Source organism: Empidonax traillii, unplaced genomic scaffold, assembly GCF_003031625.1.
Source record: "Empidonax traillii isolate 1590-97213 ecotype Southwest subspecies unplaced genomic scaffold, ASM303162v1 scaffold264:size1143063, whole genome shotgun sequence".
NCBI classification, from domain to species: domain Eukaryota; kingdom Metazoa; phylum Chordata; class Aves; order Passeriformes; family Tyrannidae; genus Empidonax; species Empidonax traillii.
Window position 1 is genome coordinate 724,934 of NW_020955457.1, and position 19,614 is coordinate 744,547.

At 40.5% G+C, this 19,614-nt stretch overlaps 1 protein-coding gene across 3 annotated transcripts in view; it reads right to left on the bottom strand.

Moving 5' to 3' along the window:
- Positions 1-11,182: 11,182 nt before the first annotated feature.
- PLAG1 (PLAG1 zinc finger) overlaps positions 11,183-19,614 on the bottom strand; it is a 47,494-nt gene continuing 39,062 nt past the window's right edge. Inside the window, exons 2-5 of one of the 3 annotated variants that reach the window (XM_027889545.1) lie at positions 18,377-18,476; positions 14,203-14,561; positions 12,311-13,621; positions 11,183-11,372 (exon numbers count right to left, since the gene is read on the bottom strand). In XM_027889545.1, coding sequence (XP_027745346.1) covers positions 12,358-13,621; positions 14,203-14,444 — 1,506 coding nt within the window. In that variant the 5' untranslated portion in view covers positions 14,445-14,561; positions 18,377-18,476 and the 3' untranslated portion in view covers positions 11,183-11,372; positions 12,311-12,357. Of the gene's footprint in view, positions 13,622-14,202; positions 14,562-18,376; positions 18,477-19,614 lie in introns of all 3 variants that reach the window. The other 2 variants (XM_027889544.1, XM_027889546.1) reach the window with 2 other exon arrangements.

Below are 19,614 nucleotides of genomic sequence, written 5' to 3' on the forward strand. Positions count from 1 at the left end.
CAGTGGCAGCGAGGTCCTCAGGACGTAGATGGATTGCCTTACAGGGCTAACGAGCTCCATGTGCCTGGGGAGTGTCCTAACCGGGAATCGAACTCGGGTCTCTGCAGTGACAGTGCAGCGCCTTTACCCTCTAGACCACCAGGGGCTCCCTAATTAATTCTGTAGTGAATCAGTGATGGAGATCTTCCCCAGTACTGAGACTAAGGACTATCAGGAGAAATGCGTCACTTCACAGGGAAGCAACCTCGGACCAGAGATGAGTGAGAATGAGGAATTTGGGTTATCACCTGTCAGTGTGGGAAACAGATAGGCAGTGAAAGAACTGGATAAACAGATGCTAATAGGAGTTGTTATCAAGTGAGAGTGCAAAGACTTAAAGATTGCAAAAGGCCTCTCAGTGCCCTGGGTAGTATAGTTCCTGCGGAAGGGACTGGTTGACAGCACAAGGCTCCTCTTTCCTGGCCCCTCCCAGAAGGGACTCTAACAGTTCAAGAGGCCCCTGGACCCCTCAGGTGCCATTACACCCTGTGAGCTTTGTTTGTACAGTACAAGCCAGCCAGGTAATACCGTGTTGCTGTCTGCTCCTTGGGGCAGCTCTCTGTTCTGAAGCACTGCTCAGCATCAGTTACACAGGGCTGTTTGGGGGTGGGGAAGACCAGAGGATCTTTAGTGTATTTACTTTCCTTTTCTGAGCAGCACTGTGACGTTATACTTGTATGTAAAAGTCTTCACTTCCAACCTCTGCAGAGAATGTTTGTCACGCAGGTGAGTTGTGGTGGAAACAAAAGGCTGCAGAAAGCTGATGAACCTATATGGAAGAAAGGAAAGGTTGTTCTGCCTGTTTTCTGAGTACTATTAGGGCTCCAATTCTTCATTGGGCTTCTTTGCCAAATAGTATATAAAAGCACCAAGAAGACAGTTCTGCTCTGAATTCTCCAAGAACTCAAGCCTGTTTTCATCAGGTTAAGCTGGCAGTGAAGTTCAAAGGGCAAGTTGGTTGTGGGAGAGGCATAGTAGAAGGATGAATGGATGAAGAGACTTGTTAAGCTGACAACTATAGGAGCATTCTGATGATTCAGAATGCTACAGCAATACAGCAGTGACATCTATGTTCATAAAACAGAGGATTAGAATTAGGGTTGTTTCCAAATTTCTTTTATTGAAATTTCATTCAGAAGGGTATACCAGACCTTCCATATTATTATATCCAAACTTTATGTCCACTTCTTTCAGTTGTCCCTTTGTTGATAATTTTCCTGTTACCCTTTTCTGTTAGAAACCTTTCTGTTTTGCCCCTGTCATGGCAGACATGTGGTATTGTTCTTGGGGAAGGCACTGAATTTTTGAACAGGAACGGTCTTAATGTAACTTACTGTCTCATCTCAAACTTGTTGCTGTGGACAAAGCAAGGGAACATCCAGTGTCTTTCAATGTAAACACAATTAAGTCAAATTAAAATGCAATCAGGCTTTTATTAAGAATAAACATTATTTTCCTCTAATATGTTGATGACTTGGCCCAGTGGCATCACAGGAGACACAACTGCTGTAGGACATCCTTGCCACGCTTCACAGCCTTGTTTAGCTCCAGCATTATCACAGGCTGGAGTAGGGAAACACAGCGAGGCCTGAGGAGCCACTTCCAGAGGGGAGCAAGGCTGCTGGGGACAAGCTGCCCCTTCCCTCCCAGCCACCCTTCCCCAGGGAACCCACAGCAACCTCCAACCACACTGTTCCCACTGCACTGCTATTTCCACAAGGAAAAGGGAAGCCGTAGGAACCAGAAGTCCTCGGCAGAAAATGCAACAGGAACTTTTACAAGTGACAAGAGGGAAACACACAGTCTGTGCCCTGTGGGCTGCAATATGTCACAGACACAATAACCTGCAGCAGTGATGATTTTGTTCCAAGCTTGTGTGTTGTCTTTCTGCAAGTAAAACATACCTGTGCATCCTGTGCTGCATCAGCTGCCCAGCCTAATCTGTGCTTCCGGCTGAGAAGGTATACAGTATCAGTCTCAGTTCCTCTGTTTATGTTTCACTTGTTTATCAGGAATATAGAAACTCTTTGTTTGCTGTTGTTAGTTACTGCTGCTGTTTGTCTGGTCACTGGACAGGAGAAGTCAGGTCCAATACCAAGGGCCTTAAAGGGTTGATATGGATGTACGACAGGACACATACCAAAAATCAGAGTTTAATTTTGATCAAGGTACATCGCTCTTGTGGTTAACAGCCAATTTTGTCTAAAACAGGTGAAAGACAGAACTGGGAATTGGAACTGATTTCAGAGAGTTTACTAGTATATATCTTTCTCCACAATCATTATTTTATTTCTTTGTACATTTGGTTGGTGTACCATGTAACAAACCCTTGAAGGCTTGGCCATCCAGAGGCTTCTAAGAACTGCCTTACAATACATTGTGTTTCTAATAAGTTACTTTGTAATCTTGCTAAAGGAGAGCCAAAAGTAGCTCTTCAGGACTTAAATTACAGTCCTACTCTAAGCAGGACAGTTCCTTTGCCTGTGCCTTAGTGACTCCTGAGAGGTTTCCTCTCTGTTTCAAATAAAAGTTGTTGTGTTTTTTTTTTTTTTTTCCTCCATTTACTGTCAGTCCCTGTGACCTCAGTTTGGGATTTGATGATGAACCTACATTCTCCTTACACACATAGTGTTTCATGGTCCAAGCATTGCTTCCAGTCACAACTCATAGATCTCATATGATATTCAGAGTTGCCTGAAAGGAGTTCTGATATGATCAATTGCACAGGTGTAAGTGATACCATTATCTGGAGCCAGTCCCTACAAGGCTTTCTCTGAAGATAGGCCACTGATAAACTTTTTTTTTTTTTTTTTTTTTTTTTTTTTTTTTTTTTTTTTTTTTTTTTTTTTTTTCACTAAAAGCACAAGCCAGAAAAGAATCCAGTTCATGTTTCAGAGTTTGGCTGTTTTGAGACAAATGACACCTTGGAACAGCACATATAAGCAAGTTTTCTTTAAAGCAGTGAGAGGTAAACCCAAATGCAAAGAAAAAATACATCTGCAAGAACTTTGATGCTATTTTACTGCTGAGACATAATAATAATAAATATTTTAAAAGGTTAAGCCCTAGTTTATAAATAATAAGATCAAGTTGCAAACACACATTGCCAAACAGCTGCTTGGTGCTTTTTTCCTCCACAGAAAGGTTACTCCATGTGTCAAGAACATGAAGCAAAGGCTCTCCTTACCTGAACACACTGAGGTTTTAACTGGAGGCACTGGCAAGGCAGGTGAGGTTTCACAGCTAATTTACTGGGGCCTCAGTGACCAAGGTGGATCAGGGACAACAATCTGGGATCTGCTGCTGTAGATTAGTATCACAATTTCAAAAGAGTACCTTGCAACAAGCTAAGAGAACCTTAACTTAGGGATAAAGATAATGAAATGTGAAATACAGGCTCTCACCCACAGAAATATTTTCTGGCCATGCAAAGACAGATTCCTATGCTGGCAGGTTGACTGTTGTCACATGGCAGGCAATTTCAGTATTTTCAGCCAAATTGTCCAAAATGGGTTTTGCAGTCTTGCCCCTGGAGCAAAGCTGACTTTGCTGGGTCACAGGGAGATGCCAAATATAGTGGTGGAATATGAGACTTGTAGCTTAAGGACTAGAAAACAGCTTCAGTGCTTAATGAGAAAACTTAATCACGTACAGCAAAGGGCCCAGGGAGTAATGTTAGTGCTAGTCTAGCGCTGGGAGAAGCTGCTTTCCCAGGTACATAGATCTAATGCTGATGCCTAGGACTGACGCATAAAGGGGTCAGTCTCTCCCATTAGCTTGCACAATCCCATTAACACAGATCATGCCCAGCTCTGTGACTGTATATTAAATACACTGCCATAGCATATGTGGTGCCTTCCTGCAAACACCACTTCTTTGCAGAGTTGTAGAGGGGAAGGGGCAAGAGGATCAGCTAAATTTGGTGGCTCTGAAATGATGGCCTGGCTAACTCTGGTGGGCCATAGCAAATTCTCAGAGGCTCCTGTAAGTTAAAGGGTTTTTAAACCCGACTGATTAAAATGGGTTATACAGTTTAAATACACTGTTACAATTAATAAATTTTCATCAGTGAGTAAGCAGAAGCTTCTTGTAAAATTACTGCTGAAGAAAAATATGCCTAAGCTGAAGAGAGCACATAAACTATGGGGCAACCCTCTAATACTTTATTGGCATAAGGAGCCAGACAGTGACAAAATAAGAGGAGACAATTTTCAGGTGAGGACAGGCTTCAGAAAGTTTGGGAGTTTAGTCTGTGTTTATTTGTCATGAATGTTTGATATTTGATATTCCTATGTTACAGTTCAGACATTGCTCACTTATGGCATGCCCCTTAACCATACAGAGCCTGTATTTTATTTTTATTTTCAATTTAAGTACTTGTGAGGGAACTTAAGGATTTTACCCATGGCCATGCGCGTAACAGTTTAACACAAACGCCAGTAAGCCAGAGCTGAGTTTAATTTCAGAGGCACAGCCAACAGAACTTTTCTGCTGAAATTGTATCTACTACTACACAAGGACAGCTGACAAACACCTTTCTCACAGGAGTCTGTGTGCCCCTTAGATAAATCGCTGTCTCTCATAGATTAATCAAGTATTTGGAAGAAACTCTTCCAGCTTGCATGGGAAACCACATTGTGTGTTAACTAGGGGATACTTTAACAAACAGCATGACTCACTTTGGACTTGTAAAACACTTACACTTCAGAGTTAAACATTTTGAAGTAAACCAAAACAAAATAATTTATCAATTTTTCCATCCTACATGGATGTTTCCCCATGCATACATACACACATACATATCTACATGTACACACAAACGTATATATATATAAATATATATATATATACACACACATACACAAAAGTTTAAGCAGTGTACTGATTTTTAGAGACTATGACTATTCAGGTTCTCTGCGTTACTTAACACACATCAAGCAGAGATCTGACTGATATATATGAAAATTACACTAAGCCATTCTTCTTTGTACAACAGTAAGAATCAGTCCCATGGGTAAACTATCAAGGGATCAATTCAAATGATTTTCAGCTCAGTCACAGACTGCATTATCATAGTCCTGTTTTCAGACTGCTCAGCAGATAGCTTATGTCTCTTCAGCTCCACCTGAGGCAAACTAGCTCTATAGTTGGTGCTTTTATGATACAAGTATACCCGAACAAGTCAGGATTGTGCAATGATGACACTGAAGAACTGCTCATTGTACTTTTTACAAATACTTACTCCTCCGAAAATGTTAATTTCCTGAGGACACACAGGCCATTACAACAAATAAAGATAAAAATACCAGGCAAGATGTTACACCTTTATTAGTAGAGAAAGTTTATACTGAATGACCTGGGATGTAGCACATAAGCAGGAACTTGAAGCTTCACACTACTGCTGGGGTCTGTAATTTTCAATGCTATTATCTCCACTGTTGCTCAAAACACAGAAATACAGTATTGCTGTTTATTTGCTAAAGGCCCCAACTCATAATAATGAGCAGCAGTTAATCTTCCAATACACTTCTCAAACTATTAAGACTAAATTTTGTAATAGAGCTTATCTTGCTGTGCTACTTGCTGCCTGTTTGTGATCACCAACCCTTGCTGTGCCAAATACGGCAGCTGCCACTTTGTAAAACTTACTTTCTATCCAATTTAATACAATGTTTTGATTTGCAAAGTGGGGGAAGCCAACAGCATGTAGCTGCTCAGTTCTTGCTAGTTCAGCAGTTGCTCTGCATCACAGTTTTTCTCTGTCAAAAAACAACCTTTATCCTAGGGCATGCTCATCTGTGGGAAGGAAAAGAAGGCATGAAAAATGAGGGAGGGTGAAGGGGAAAACTGGAATAGTCTTACTGTTCCACTACTGAAGGGAAGAGAGACAGGTATAGAGGACACCGATGGACCATTTTTCTGTACTTTCTTATGCAAGTTTTGGAAAGGGAAGATTACACAAGAGAGAGAAGGGAAGATGCCTGTGGCTTTGATTTAACAAAGCAACTCTGGAAAGACTGCAGAAAGAGATCTCTGGATATAACTCAGATATCATCTGTGCAATCACATTCCACTTAATATAGAGGCTGACGGAGTTTCTAGAGCGTTTCCGGAGGCTGTCCATATGGAAGGATGACATGTTAATAAGTAACAGTGGGTGAGACCAGCTATGATGGGAGGGTTTTCTCTCGAGGGGTTGTGGGCGAGTGGGCGTGTGTTTGTGGGTGGTTATAAATGGTTTTGCAGAGCATTTATTATCATAGAGCATCTGTAGAGCTCTTGACTCTCAGTATAACAAGGCCAACCCTCTCAAACAAGTTAGAAACCTGTGGCACAGAAGTGATAAGTCAGCTCAGAGGAAAAGGAGTAGCTAGGGATTACAAGAAAGGAAAGATGTCTGCATATGGAGAAGGTAAAAGCCAACAACTCTCTCTACAATCATTTCTCTCATACTGGGTTACAGCAACAAATCTAAAAAGTCAAGATGCAGAGAAGAAGGGAACTCAAAAGCAGGGAAATACAGACAAGGCTGAAGATGTTAACAAAATATGTTCAAAAAAACAATGATATGTGAAATGCTAGTCTTTTACTTTCCTGTCAGACAGTCTACGCTAGGGAACAACTGCATGGAATGAGCAGAGAGGCAACTTTCTGCAGTTGTGTGCAGGCTGCTCGTCTGGCTGCTCGGCACCTCTTCCCCCAAGCATTAGTCTGACTTCTTCGGCACTGTCACAGCCAGAAGGGAGAACTACGGGATCAAAGCAACGGAGTTTCTCCTGGAAATACTGCAGAAAGAAACCCACATACTGTGCTTAGCACGTGCCACACCCTTAAAGTCTGTCCTGTAAACCATAACAATCGATGTAAATGATTTGCATTAATCTGAGACGACAGAGAATCACTCACCTATGTCTCCCAAATGAGTGGTCCGACTACGGAAACCCCACACTCACCTTCCAATGTCTCACAGCATTTCAAAGTGCAATTTGATGGCAAGCTCAATTGCTTCCTTCAGTTCAGATCTGTCTTGTCACAGACACAGTAGCATCATCCCATTTGTTCCTTGTTGAAATCATGAAACGCGGATATTTATGCTTTAATATTTTCTGAAAAACTGACATTTTACCAGTCATAAATTAGAAAGACAGTTATGCTTTTGCAAACTCAGAATAACTACACCCAGCAAAACTGGCTGTATTCCCCAAACACGCAGATCAAGATTAACTATTGAAATGCCAGGCATAAGTTATTCATTAACTAAAACCATTCTGTAATTTTATTGATATATTTTGTGGAGTTCACATATTTTTGTACAGCAAACATAACACTGTAGGCCACAAGAAGCTGCAGCACTATTGTTTAATAGCAGCAAGGTATATTTTATAATCAGGGTATGTGGACAATAAATAGTCTGTTTCTTTGGATGTGAATGTTTAAAATGAAGTTCTGCTGCAGCTTCATAATGTGATTGCTATTTTACAGAGCTTATACACAAAAATATATATGCAATCTTTTTGTCTATATTTTATACAAATACAACAGTAGTTTGTGAATACATTTTAAAGTACATATACATGATAAGCAACTCAATTTCCCATATCACAGGATAGCAAATTTTAAATGCAAGAAACATATACAAATTCAGTCTGGAATGCAGGGTTTTCTGTGTTCTTTTTTTTTTTTTTTCTCTGTTTTTTGACTCAAAACTTTTATCATTAAAAACATTTTAGCATACAAGTCCAAACAATTTTTCCACTAGCTAAAAATATAATTTCAGCAATTCGACTCAGGTTAGGGTGTGTCATCATCCCCCAATATACTTTTCCCAGTTTTTGTCTAAATCCAAAGGCTTTTAATAACATATAGTATGTTCTTCACTCCACACCATATAAAAAGCCTGCATTTAACATTAACTAGCAGTCACCTATTTTTGTGAACAAGAGCTGGGCTTGTCAGCGTTTAAATTTGCATGTCCAAAATTTTACTTTTGCAAGTGCATATGAATACATTGTGGTGTTGCACAAAGTTCATTAATGACAAATTAAGTCACAGTATAAAAATATATCATACAACTATAGGTCTAGTATAGTCCTCTTTTTCTATGGGTAAAAATACATCTGAATGAGACAGGGAGGTTTGTAGCACCATGAGAGGAGTTGTATCCCAAGTTACATTAGCAGCATGATCCAATATAACAATATTGCAGGAGTGTTTCTGAGGAGATAAACATTCACTCTGGTTCAACTGTACCACTGAAGCTTATACTGAAAAGTGTTTACATATGATTAGCAATAGTTCTGTGTCACTTCCAGGGCTAGATAACTGTTATCAAAAGACACTGCCTTCCAACAAAAGTAAGACACCCTTATTGCATAAAAGCTTTGGGACTACCCAAACACATTTTGAACTACTGTGGCGTTATTTGTAAGTTGAGCATGATGCTAAGTAAGCTGTGGTTTTAACTGTACACTGGGAGGATGCAGGATGGGCAGCTAAGCCTATATGGTTTACTACATACCAGAGAAGTACATATATTTCAGAGGCTTATCTATAGACTGAGAAGAATACAGGAGAAGCTGCTAAACCAGTGTATGAGACAGACATAACGAAGGATGCAATCCTGCTGCCCTCAACGTTTATGGATGCAGGATCAGGCCCTAAGTTAACTTCAGACAGCAGCATAGCAATGATAGGACACAATAAAAAAAATCTGTATCAAATACTGCATGCTAAACATTTTTGACATAGTTTACCATCCAGAACTCCAGAGGACACAGTTTGCAAACGGAGAGGACAAACTCCTATTTGTTTTTGACTGGTATTCAAAATGGCGGTAGAAGACAGTGTAGTTTGAAACATGTAAACCTAGTAAAAACCATTGTAAAACCCTTAAGAAAGACACACTGGTTCTGTGCAATATAGCAAATTGATAAGAAAACACTGTAAAAATGTACCTGTTTAAAATTACAATGTCTACCATTTTGTACACAAAGCATTATACCAAAGGCCTACATATATGTAATCTAATGGCACTTGAAACAAATTATAATAAAAGGTTTTATAATAAAAAGCATAACCTGTAAGAAATTTTCTTAAAAGGTTTAGGTTTTCTTTTTGAAAGTGCTATATCTTGTAATATGTGTAACATAGAGGTTGACCAAGCTTTATTTTAAAAAATATTGGCCTATAATACAAGTTTAGCTCACTAGGCAAATGATCCTGAAAATATGTACTCTTAACATTCATTATTAGCTTAATAAAGCAATCAGCTCTGGCTCATGTTTCAGTCAGTATATGGTTTTTAAAAACCGCTACTGCCAAATTAACAATAAATCACTCTATTCCACAATTTACTACTAAATAAAGCACAAGCAACAAGTACACAAAAATATATATATTTAAAAAAAAAAAAAAACAAACAACAAAACAAAAAAAAACAAACCAAAACAACCTCACTAGAAGTTTAGAAGTTGCACAAAGAGTGGTGCATGATCAGCCAGCCCTCCCCCCTCCCGCCAAGAATTTATCTGAAATAAAAAAAAAAAAGGGTTTTAAAAACTGATGGTTTAGTAGTGGCCAATATTGACTCTGCCTAAGTGATGCTCAAAAGCACTCCGGTGGTGGTGGTATTGCTTTCAGGGTCAGTCTGCTTCCACATTACCCTACATCCTAGTTCAGCTGCAAACACGCCGGGTGCACCCACCCATTGAAACCCTGACTGAATGAGGTTCAATATCTTGTCTGAGGTCCCTATTTCTCAAGTGAAATGTACATCTAACTCCAAAGTGAAATGTCAATCCCTTTTCAGGAAGCTAAGGCACAAACGAAGTAGTAGTAAGGGCTCTGGCTACACACTAAGAAGCGGGTGTTGGCAAAGTGTCTGTTGGGTTTGGTTTTCAAGTCTTTCGGCAACTGAGACTGATAAACAGTGGCTACGGTGGCTACGGATTGGGATTGGAAATTTGTGAGCCAGAGGCTACCCAGGATGGGCAGTGCTGCCTGGTCTCACTGCTGGGCCAGCTGCAGGATGGCAAGCTCTCGCAGCTTTCCTCTGCTGCAGGGAGAGTCACAGATGCTCGGCTCCACGCGGGACATAACCCACTGGAGGAGACAAGTTCATTTATCTTCATCTCAGATTGATTAAAAGGATTGAGAATAAACCCAAGTTTTGTCTAGATGTATTATGGTTGCTCATTTAAACTAAAGTTACATTCGGTTGCATTCACTTTGTGCTCTGTTCATCTGTGTTTTTCTTTCCTTTAGAAAGGTGAAGGGAAAAAAAGCAATATTGAACAAATCATTCAACTGAAGATGTAAGTAAGTGAGCAATCCGTTTCACAGAAACCAGAGGAAGCAGTTGTGAAGCAGAGCTAAAAGCCTACTTTGAGATAACATGCTCCTAACCCCAAAATCTAGGAGTAGTTTGCAGAATTTCAAAAGGTATTTTCCTTATTAATACATCCTTATTTTAATGCCTTTGGAACACAAACACATTTATAAAAATGTTATCTTTCAGTAATAAAATTTAAATACACATATGTATAAAATAGTAAAACTACACCTGCATATTGCTCCTAGAATTAAAAAAAAAACAGTAGGAGCTACTGATAAAACATCCGGAGCATGAGCTCCTTAAATGGGAGCAACTTTTGTTTCTGTGAAGTATATTTAGTTTAACCACTTAAAACCTTGTACGAATACGCGTTATTGTTTGAGAGATACTAATATACTTGATTTCTATTTTTTAATTCCTTGTACAAAAATGACAAGGAAAATAATGTTATTGTTGAATTACAGCAAATCTAGTTTGCTCTTATGCAACACAGGGTTGGTTGTTTTTTTTTAGGGTTTTTTTTTTTTTCCTCTTTTGGTTACTAGGGGTTGGGGAATAGAATATATTGCATTAGGTAAAAGTGGTGTAAGCAATATGCTTTTACTTCACTCCTAAGAGTCCTGTCTTTAAATCTTGGCAACGGGCAAAAAGTCCCTAACCAAGTACCCAGGTGTAGAAAGTGTGATTAACATCTAACTTGTTGCTTAGGAGGACATAACACACCATGTAACACAACTGAAAAGATCATTCCAATAAAAAAAAAAAAAAAAAAAAAAAAAAAAAAAAAAAAAAAAAAAAAAGAAACCAAAACAAAAAAAAACCTGGTAGTTGCAAATTTACATTCACTCTCTGACTGCACACTAGTTTTGAACTGAAAATAGATACACACTTTCTGGCTGGACTTGATCCACCCTTTGGTGGTGGCAGCTGGGAGAAGACTGATGCCTACAAATGTGAATACACTACTGGAAGATTCCTATGCAGTACTCTTTCTATGCTACTAAAGAGAAAAAAACAGCAAGTTAAGAAGTAAAACAAAAACTGCGACAAAATATTCTGCATTACTACATTACAACACTTTTATATTTCAAGATCAGCCATTAATTTTGCCTGTTTCCCTATACCAGAGTCACGAAAGCATAACAACACAGTTCCAAATTCAACTTGAAACATTTGTCAAACATTAGGCAAGCAGAGATTCTCTGTTGAAATTCTGTTCAGCCATAATTTTAGAGAATTAAAGTAAATTATTTTTTTTTCTGTTATCCATAACAGGCCACAAAAATTTAAGCCACAAAATGGCAAAATTCTTAACAACTTTTATAATGACTTCAATACAAGTCAAAATGCTGTATATATGTACATGTGTATATATGGACTTCTATATATACACACACAAGTTTTCAGAAAAATCTGAATTCTATATTTAATTAAAAAATTTAGATTTGTCATTACAGAAGGGGTCAGATGTGTCAACATTTGGGAAGAGGATTTGTTTGGAAATGGACTGGAGATTTTTTTTCACAAATCTTCAGGAATATTTGTGATACATATTTTAACTGGATTATTTGCAAATAGTAAAATATATTAAAAGTTAAAAGTGGCGGTTCTACCACTGACATCAACAAAACAGAATAGCTGGTATGCTTAAAAAACTTTTTAAAAAAGGGATGAGTGTTGAGAGTTTGCTTGGGATGACCTTCTACTGAACATTTTAAATGTGTAAATTGGCAGTGAATATGAAAACAATACAATGAGACTGTTTAAAAACAAAACAAAACAAAACAAAAACCAAAGTAAACACAGCTGAGAATAAACACTTTCAAAACATTTTAAAAAAGTTAATTTAAATTTCTTACTGGCTTCATGAGATTGGTACTGTACAAAAGCAGAGAATTTATAATGTCTTATAGTAGGCACTAAGTTAAAAATGGTCACCTAAGGCATTTCTACAAATAGACAGTAACAAGCCAGCTTTGTACATACTATTGGAAAGCTTGATGAAATCGTGGTAGGGTGGTGGTTGTGCTTAGACTGCTTGTGAAAGCTGCTGACAATGAGTGCAGAGACCCAAGACCTATACTATTGCTAGGATCTTGTGGATCCTGGGTTTGTGGTGGAAGTTGAGTCATAGAAGAATGTGCCTCTTCTTGCGTATAACTCATTCCGAGGTTTCCCACTGAAACAGAAGGATTATAGGGAGGGCCATTTACAGGTATGAAGTTGAACAGCTGAGAAAAGTCCAATGATGGGGCGTTTAGAGGTTCACTAATAGGAACAGAGCCCTTGGAAAGGGAAACTTCCCCAGACCCATCATCTAGTGGCCCTACTTGTGGATCCAGCCCTAGTTTTGATGAAGATGCTTGAGAATCCTGGGATGAAGAAGGCATACCACTTTGCAACTCCATTAAGTAACTTTCAATTTCCCCTTTCAATGGCTGTTCTTTTTCAGGCATAGAAATTGCGTATGAGGTAGTACCGAGCGGATATTTCAATGATAGCTGGTGAGAAGGGTGGACAGACTCCATATCTATTGGACAAGGCATTCCCAATGGTAACGATGTGGCAACCATTTGGTGTGCAGATGCAGAACTCTGCATGGACTGAATCTGAGTGTTGTAGAGATTTAATTGCAAAGTGTTTGTAAATGGCTTTGATGTCAGTTCACTGGAAGGTAAAGACATCACTGGAAGCAGCTCATCCTTAATAGGCACAGAAACATTGCAGGTAAAGGGATCTAGAAGGTCCATTGGCTCTGTTTTGACCTTCAAAAGTTCCTGGTTGTGACTTTTCTTCATGTGGCGCGTGAGGTGATCCTTCCGCCCAAATCTCTGTGCACAGTACTGACAGAGGAAGTCCTTTCTTCCAGTGTGCACTACCATGTGTCTGCGGACATCCTTTCGGGTGTAGAACCGACGATCACAGTGTTCACACTGGTGTTTTTTCTCCTTCACTCCACCCGATGACTTGCCTGCGTGAGTTTTTAGGTGCTCCAGCAGCACTCCTGTGCTTTCAAAAGTCTGCAAACATACCTTACAGGTGAGGTCACCACTTGTTGCAGCATGCAAAGCCAGGTGACGTTTGAACCCAAGCTTGGTATTGTAGTTCTTTCCACATTCTTCACACTTAAAGGCCTCTTTGTTGGGATTGTGTGTATGTAGGTGATTCTTTAGGTGATCTTTTCGGTGAAACATTTTCTCACAATAATTACACTTGTGGGTTTTCTCAGGAGAATGAGTAGCCATATGCCTTTAAACACAGATATATTCTGTAAGTAATTATTTTGATCAAAAAACACATGTGCTCATTTTTTAATGGCAGCTAAATACTACACTAAGGACTGCTTTGCAACAGAACCTTTTAACTGAAAGCATGACACTACAAAGACATTTTGACAAATTTAAATATAGCAAAACGCGAGCCATTTCTCTTAAATTGACACTTTAGTTTTGGTGGGTTTTAGCTACTGTAACAGGGGTATATGGGTAAGTATGAAAGTACTTGTGTAAAAGTCCATAGCCAAAGAACTTTCAGTCCATACTCTTTTTCTTGTGACAATTCCTTATACAAAGGGAAATTCTACGCTCATTAAAAACAAAACAAAACAAAACAAAAACAAACAGAAAACAAAAGCAGAAAACAAATTAAGAAACAAAATCAAAGACATTAGCTTGCAAACTTAGGTAATTTAGAATTCTAGAAACAATCCAATGGCTACTTTAATTAACACATCCTCTCTGCAATCAGCTGAAGGCGTACAGAAATATATACTTTTACACGGCCAACATAAAATAGATAATATAATCTGAAAGATAAATAGAGTTTAATACCTTAGTAATTTGTACTTAGAAACAAAGGCCTTGGTGCAGTCTTGTTGTGTGCACTTGTAGGGCCTCTCTCCTGTGTGAGAGTATGAGTGAACCTTTAATTTCTCAACACTGTTAAAGGCCTTGTCACACAGTTGGCAAGGAAAGTTTTTTCTTGGTTTGGTTTCACCACGCTTACGTTTCCCTGAAGGGACTTTCTGGGTATCTCTTACTTCTGACAAATCACCAGGAATGACAGTGGCCATCGCAGCCTAAACCAGGCCTTCTTGTTGGACACTTGGGAATTGCCCAACTCCACTAAATGATTTAGCTTTAGATGGCTTCTCAAGTTTCATGTGGTCGTAAAAGAAAGCAAAAGGGGACTGGAAAAAAAAAATAAGAAACAACTAGTTTGTAACTAAACTTAGATTTTGAAGTTTACTTGCTATGTGATGCTTCTGAATAAAACTTAAAAATAAAACTAGGTTCAGCTGGTCTAATGTAATACCTGCAGGTTTCTTTATACTATTTGCTGCAACTCTTAAAATGCATTGCTCAGGATGAACAGATCCACATATGCCCTGAAATCACACCTCACAACCTCTCCCTTTAAACACTGCTGGAGAACAGCAAAGTTTCTGTCAGATTAAGAGAGGCATCAGGCAAAGAGCCTACCTACCCAGGCACCTTTTGGTTGCTTCGGATTTCAAAGGAATTACAGCCGCGCCTGTGGTGTTTGTACAGACATCCGCACGCAGGCACGCACACACGCACGCAGCTATCACAGTGAAAGTCTGTAAGCCTCAAAATGTTTGAAAACCTGCACAAAACACGGCAGTACCCATGCTGACAGTAGGGGGGACAAAGCTTGTGTTCTCCCTCAGGCATACCACCCCCCACCCCCTCCCCCTGATCACTGACATCTCTGCACCCACTCTAGCAAAATGCACGCGTTGCCACTGATGGCTAATGCCAGGTGAAATTCTCCTGTAAACCTGTCCTCTGCAAACAGACTTGATGCACTGGCAACAGAAATCCCATGGATTAGAGACAGATTATCAGCCCAGCGCTGGAGACCCCCACCCTCCTCATGCTATCCTGTAAGACATGAGGGCTCTAAGTGTTCTGACTCAGGCCAGATCAGGATGGAGGCTCCTAGTCCTGCCCCTGTGGCATGGCAAACTGTGAACTAAATCAGAGGTTTTCAGTGTCAGGAGGTGTGTGATATGACCTTCGTGTCTGACTTCTGGGTAAACAGCTTTGAACTAGTCATCTGGTATCATATAGTGGCAACTGGGCACCTGCCATCACAGGGCACTCAACAGCCCTCCTTTGTCAGGAGTGGCTGACAGCTTTTCCTCATCATCGGAGCACAACTGCTACTACAGATACCAAAAACCCAGTGCTACCAGCTGTGGTGAGGGTGCAGCGTGAGGTCTGCAGCAGCAGGGTCAAGGAGGACAGCAGGAGGACAGCACTCAATGCAAGCATTTGGCAGGGTTGGAAAGCCCCAAAATTTGGCCTTTCTCCCTCAAAAGCATCGCGGCCCACCCCCTGGCCCCAGTGTCAGGGCTGGCAGCTGCTGTCCACTCTGGTCTCTGCTGGGGCAGCTGCGCGAGAAGCGGCCGGGCCAGGCGGCACCAGGGCCAGGCCGCGGCCGGGCTGGGGCTCGGCAACCAGGCACCGGCACAGCCCCCAGCGCAGGGCTGGGGAGCCGCAGCTGCCGGGACAGGTGGAGCTGGGCAGCTGGGCAGGCACCATCAGGCTGCAGCTGCTCCAGCCCAGCACCACCTCCCCGAGAAACAAACCGGGCTCTTCCCTGCTGGCAGCGAGGGAGGATGGATAGCTGGGAGGGAGCCCGGGCCTGGCTTAGCTGTCCTCTCTCCACTGCTGAGGCTCAGCAGAGATGGAGGGAGTCAACTGCTCAAGACGGGAGTGGAGAGCAGCGCCCAGGTGCACGGGTGGCAAAACCACACGGTTGTTGCAAGAGCCCCAGCGTGGTCCTGGAAGAAAGCAAGAAGGAAGGAGAGCCTGTGTTTCCCTCAATGCATGGCAGGACAGGAAGGCTGAAGGAGCACGGAGATGGAGAAGGGGATGTGCCTCTTTAATGTCTGCATTTTATGAAATCTTCAGACTGAGATCTCCACTGGAAATGTGTACACAGACTATGTCTTTATCTATGCCTTTTCCTCCCTCCTCCCTGTAACTTTTTCCTTGTCTTTAGAAAAGGAGAGAAGTACTGGCACACCAAGATGAAAATCTGCTTCCTTTCAACCCTGAAGTCCTTGAATGACAGGTTAAACTATGCTACCTTCTTTAAGCAAGCAGTTTTGTAAGACCACCTTTAATCCCTCAAGTTTTGTAAGGAAACACTAACCTCATTAAAGACACCCAGTGACAGAAAAGGTGTTTCTTTAGGGACTCTTATGATTTCAGACTTGTCTCGGACTCATTCACACTCATGAGATGAAGTCTGGAGACATCAGTTCCACGAGTGGGAACATACACAGGTCTTCAAAGTATCAGCTTAATTTTATTTTCTGTCTCATAATCTACTATCTAGTTCATAAGTGAAAAAGTGAAACAGTTGTTTGGAGACTTGGGAGCAACAGTTTTCTTCAATAAAAGTAAATGAAGACCAGTTTCAAAAGACTTCAATAAAGCCACCAATGTAATAAAAAGAAGGGTCTGATTCACATCAAAGTTGTGATATATTTGTGGATTGAAAGATACTTTTATTTTTCAATATAAGCTTTAATTAGAGTCTGGTAATAAAATTAATTTTGCTTTTCTGTTAACAAACAGACTGGTCTTCAACACATATTGGCCTGAATGTAGAATGAAATTTTGGTTTAGCCTCATCTCTCCTGGCAAATTAAATTTAGAGGGGAGAAAAACATTCAACTCGATCTACACTCACACAGGCTTTTTTTATACCACACAGGCACCTGTATGAGACCCACCACACAGAGCCAGCACAGCAGCCACTCCCTCACTGCGTGGCTAGGGCACTTACAGCCTCAACAGGGTTAAGAAGGCACTCCAGCCCCTTTTTCCTCCCTGCCAAATCCACACCGAGCCTGAGACAGGGCAGTCGGCATTTGCGTCAAAGGGCAAGGCAACTGCCTCCACCGGCTTCTGCAGGTGAGTGTGGCTACTTTGACCATGCTGGGTCCAAAACTCAACAGCAAATGGACTCTGCGCCCAACCAGTGACAAGGAAAGCAGGCACAGCAGGCAAGATACAGGCAGGGAGGGACGGTGCTCAGAACCAGGATGGGGCTGTGGGGCTGGGGAGGCACAAGGAGTCCTGCTTAGGGGTTGGGAATATCTACAGACATGTGGGTAGGGGTGAGCTGGTAACACTGAGGGCTGGGGAGGAGGAATTTACCGTGCATCAAGCTGAGGAGATGCAGGATATTAGGCCATGCAGAAGGGTGATCCGCAGGGTCTGTTGTGAGGTCAAGAACAGTGTTTGTTGTGGAACAGCATATTAAGCTTAACTGTTAAAATTAAAAACTGACAACTTCTCACTTCCTCTCTCAATGCAAAGATCACACCTCAGGCTGGAGGCCATCCTATATTCAGGCCAATATAATATTACTGTTTTCTTCTCCAAAACTTCAAGTAACTTAGATGCTGTACCAGAAGTAAGTCAGAACGTTCACAGGGATGAAGAATTTGGGTTTTGTTCCTCTATGATCAAAACTAATTAAGCTGACTTTGAACTGTGTTTAAATGTCCTTAAAAATGTATCATTAGAACAAATATAGTGTGGATCCAATCTTTGACAATGACAGTGTTTTATTAAAAGCCACGTACGCACTATTATCTCAGTACCATTTCTCAACAGTTGAAGCAATTCAGTATTGATCTCTGAATAGCAAATAACCTTTTTTTTTTTTTTGGTGTGGATATACAGACTGAGCAATGGAGATAAAACTAAAAAACACTGATCCTCAAATATTAAATTTTTCAAAGACCAGCTGAAAGAATTTTATGAGTAATATTGCCTGTTTGTGCCTCAACATATTATCACTTAAAATTCCCATTCTTACTGGTGCTTTCACAACTGCAGGATGAATGATTATATGCAGTATCAAATAACAAACACATTACACAAAAGCTCATATATAATACTATTTTTAAAGAAGCATATACTTAAAGCAGGATTAAAACAGCCTCTGTTCAATGCACACCTGATGTTTGCCCACTAAAGTCCTCAGATTTTGCTCTTAACCAGTTCCGCTGACTCTTCTTGGAGGAAACCAGAATCCAGTACTTCCCATTTTTACTGGTCTGAAAAACAAAAGGAAGAATGGACTAGACTCCAGCGGAACCAGTATGTTCATAAAGGCTGGGATGTGGCAAGACCAGGAATTGGAAAGAATCAGAAAGGAAAAGTTAAAAGGGATAGATCCAACCCATGCAGAGAACATTATATACTGTTAATTATAAACTCTAGGAATCATTCTTGCATTATCAGTAGCAATTATGCACTTCAATTTGCAATATACTTACATAATTTCAACTAACGCTATGCTGGACAGTGACACATAAAGAGATAAAATTAGACAAAAGCAAAGGAGTTTTCATGAAGTTAAAACAAAACAAAAAATAATCCACAGACCACAAATAATTTAGAAGTAACAGCAAAAACCATAAAATGCTGGGCCCAGACTTGAGTTTCTTACTCAGAAAGGACCGAGTAAGAGAAGATTCTGGATTAGGCCCAACTTTACTAGAACCTAATGCCTTCATTCTGCTTAATTATACAGGAAATAGCAGCTTAAAAGGTGACCTGCAAAGGAAAATAAAATTAATTTAAAAAATAACAATAAAACCTCTTAATGAAGTACATGGTAGCAGTAAATCCCAATAGAGGGCAAGTCTAGGTATGCCTGAGCAAACCAAGAGGGCCTTTCTGGAATTTCCCTTACATCTCCCTTTTCGCTGCCACCATAATTTTGTAAATTTGCAGCAGGTCTTCCTTTTTTTGCTAGAAGGCCTACTGAATGACACAGGTACATGCATAAAACATGTTCAGTGCCTCATTGTAATGGGGAGGTTTATCCTGTCCAGCTCTTCCAGATACATAAGGGCAAAGCCTTATACAGTGCCCACACCCCATGTGGCATAGCAGGCTGAAGTTATTTGGCAGAAGCCCCAGAGCAAATGTAACATTTCCCCACAGACAAACCATTTTCCCTTCTTGCTTCCCATTCATTCCAGAAAGTGTTCCTCCTTTTGATACCAAGTTCAGCTTTGCACAGCCTTCTCTGTTGGTTAAGGATGAACATGAGCAAATAGGTGTCCTTGAACACCTCTTAATGTCAAAAGTGCTTCAGAGCAACCAACTGAAGCTCTCTGACAGCCGAGAAGCATTTATTGGGGGCTTTGCACATACAGGTAAGAGGCAGAAACAGCTCCAGTACCC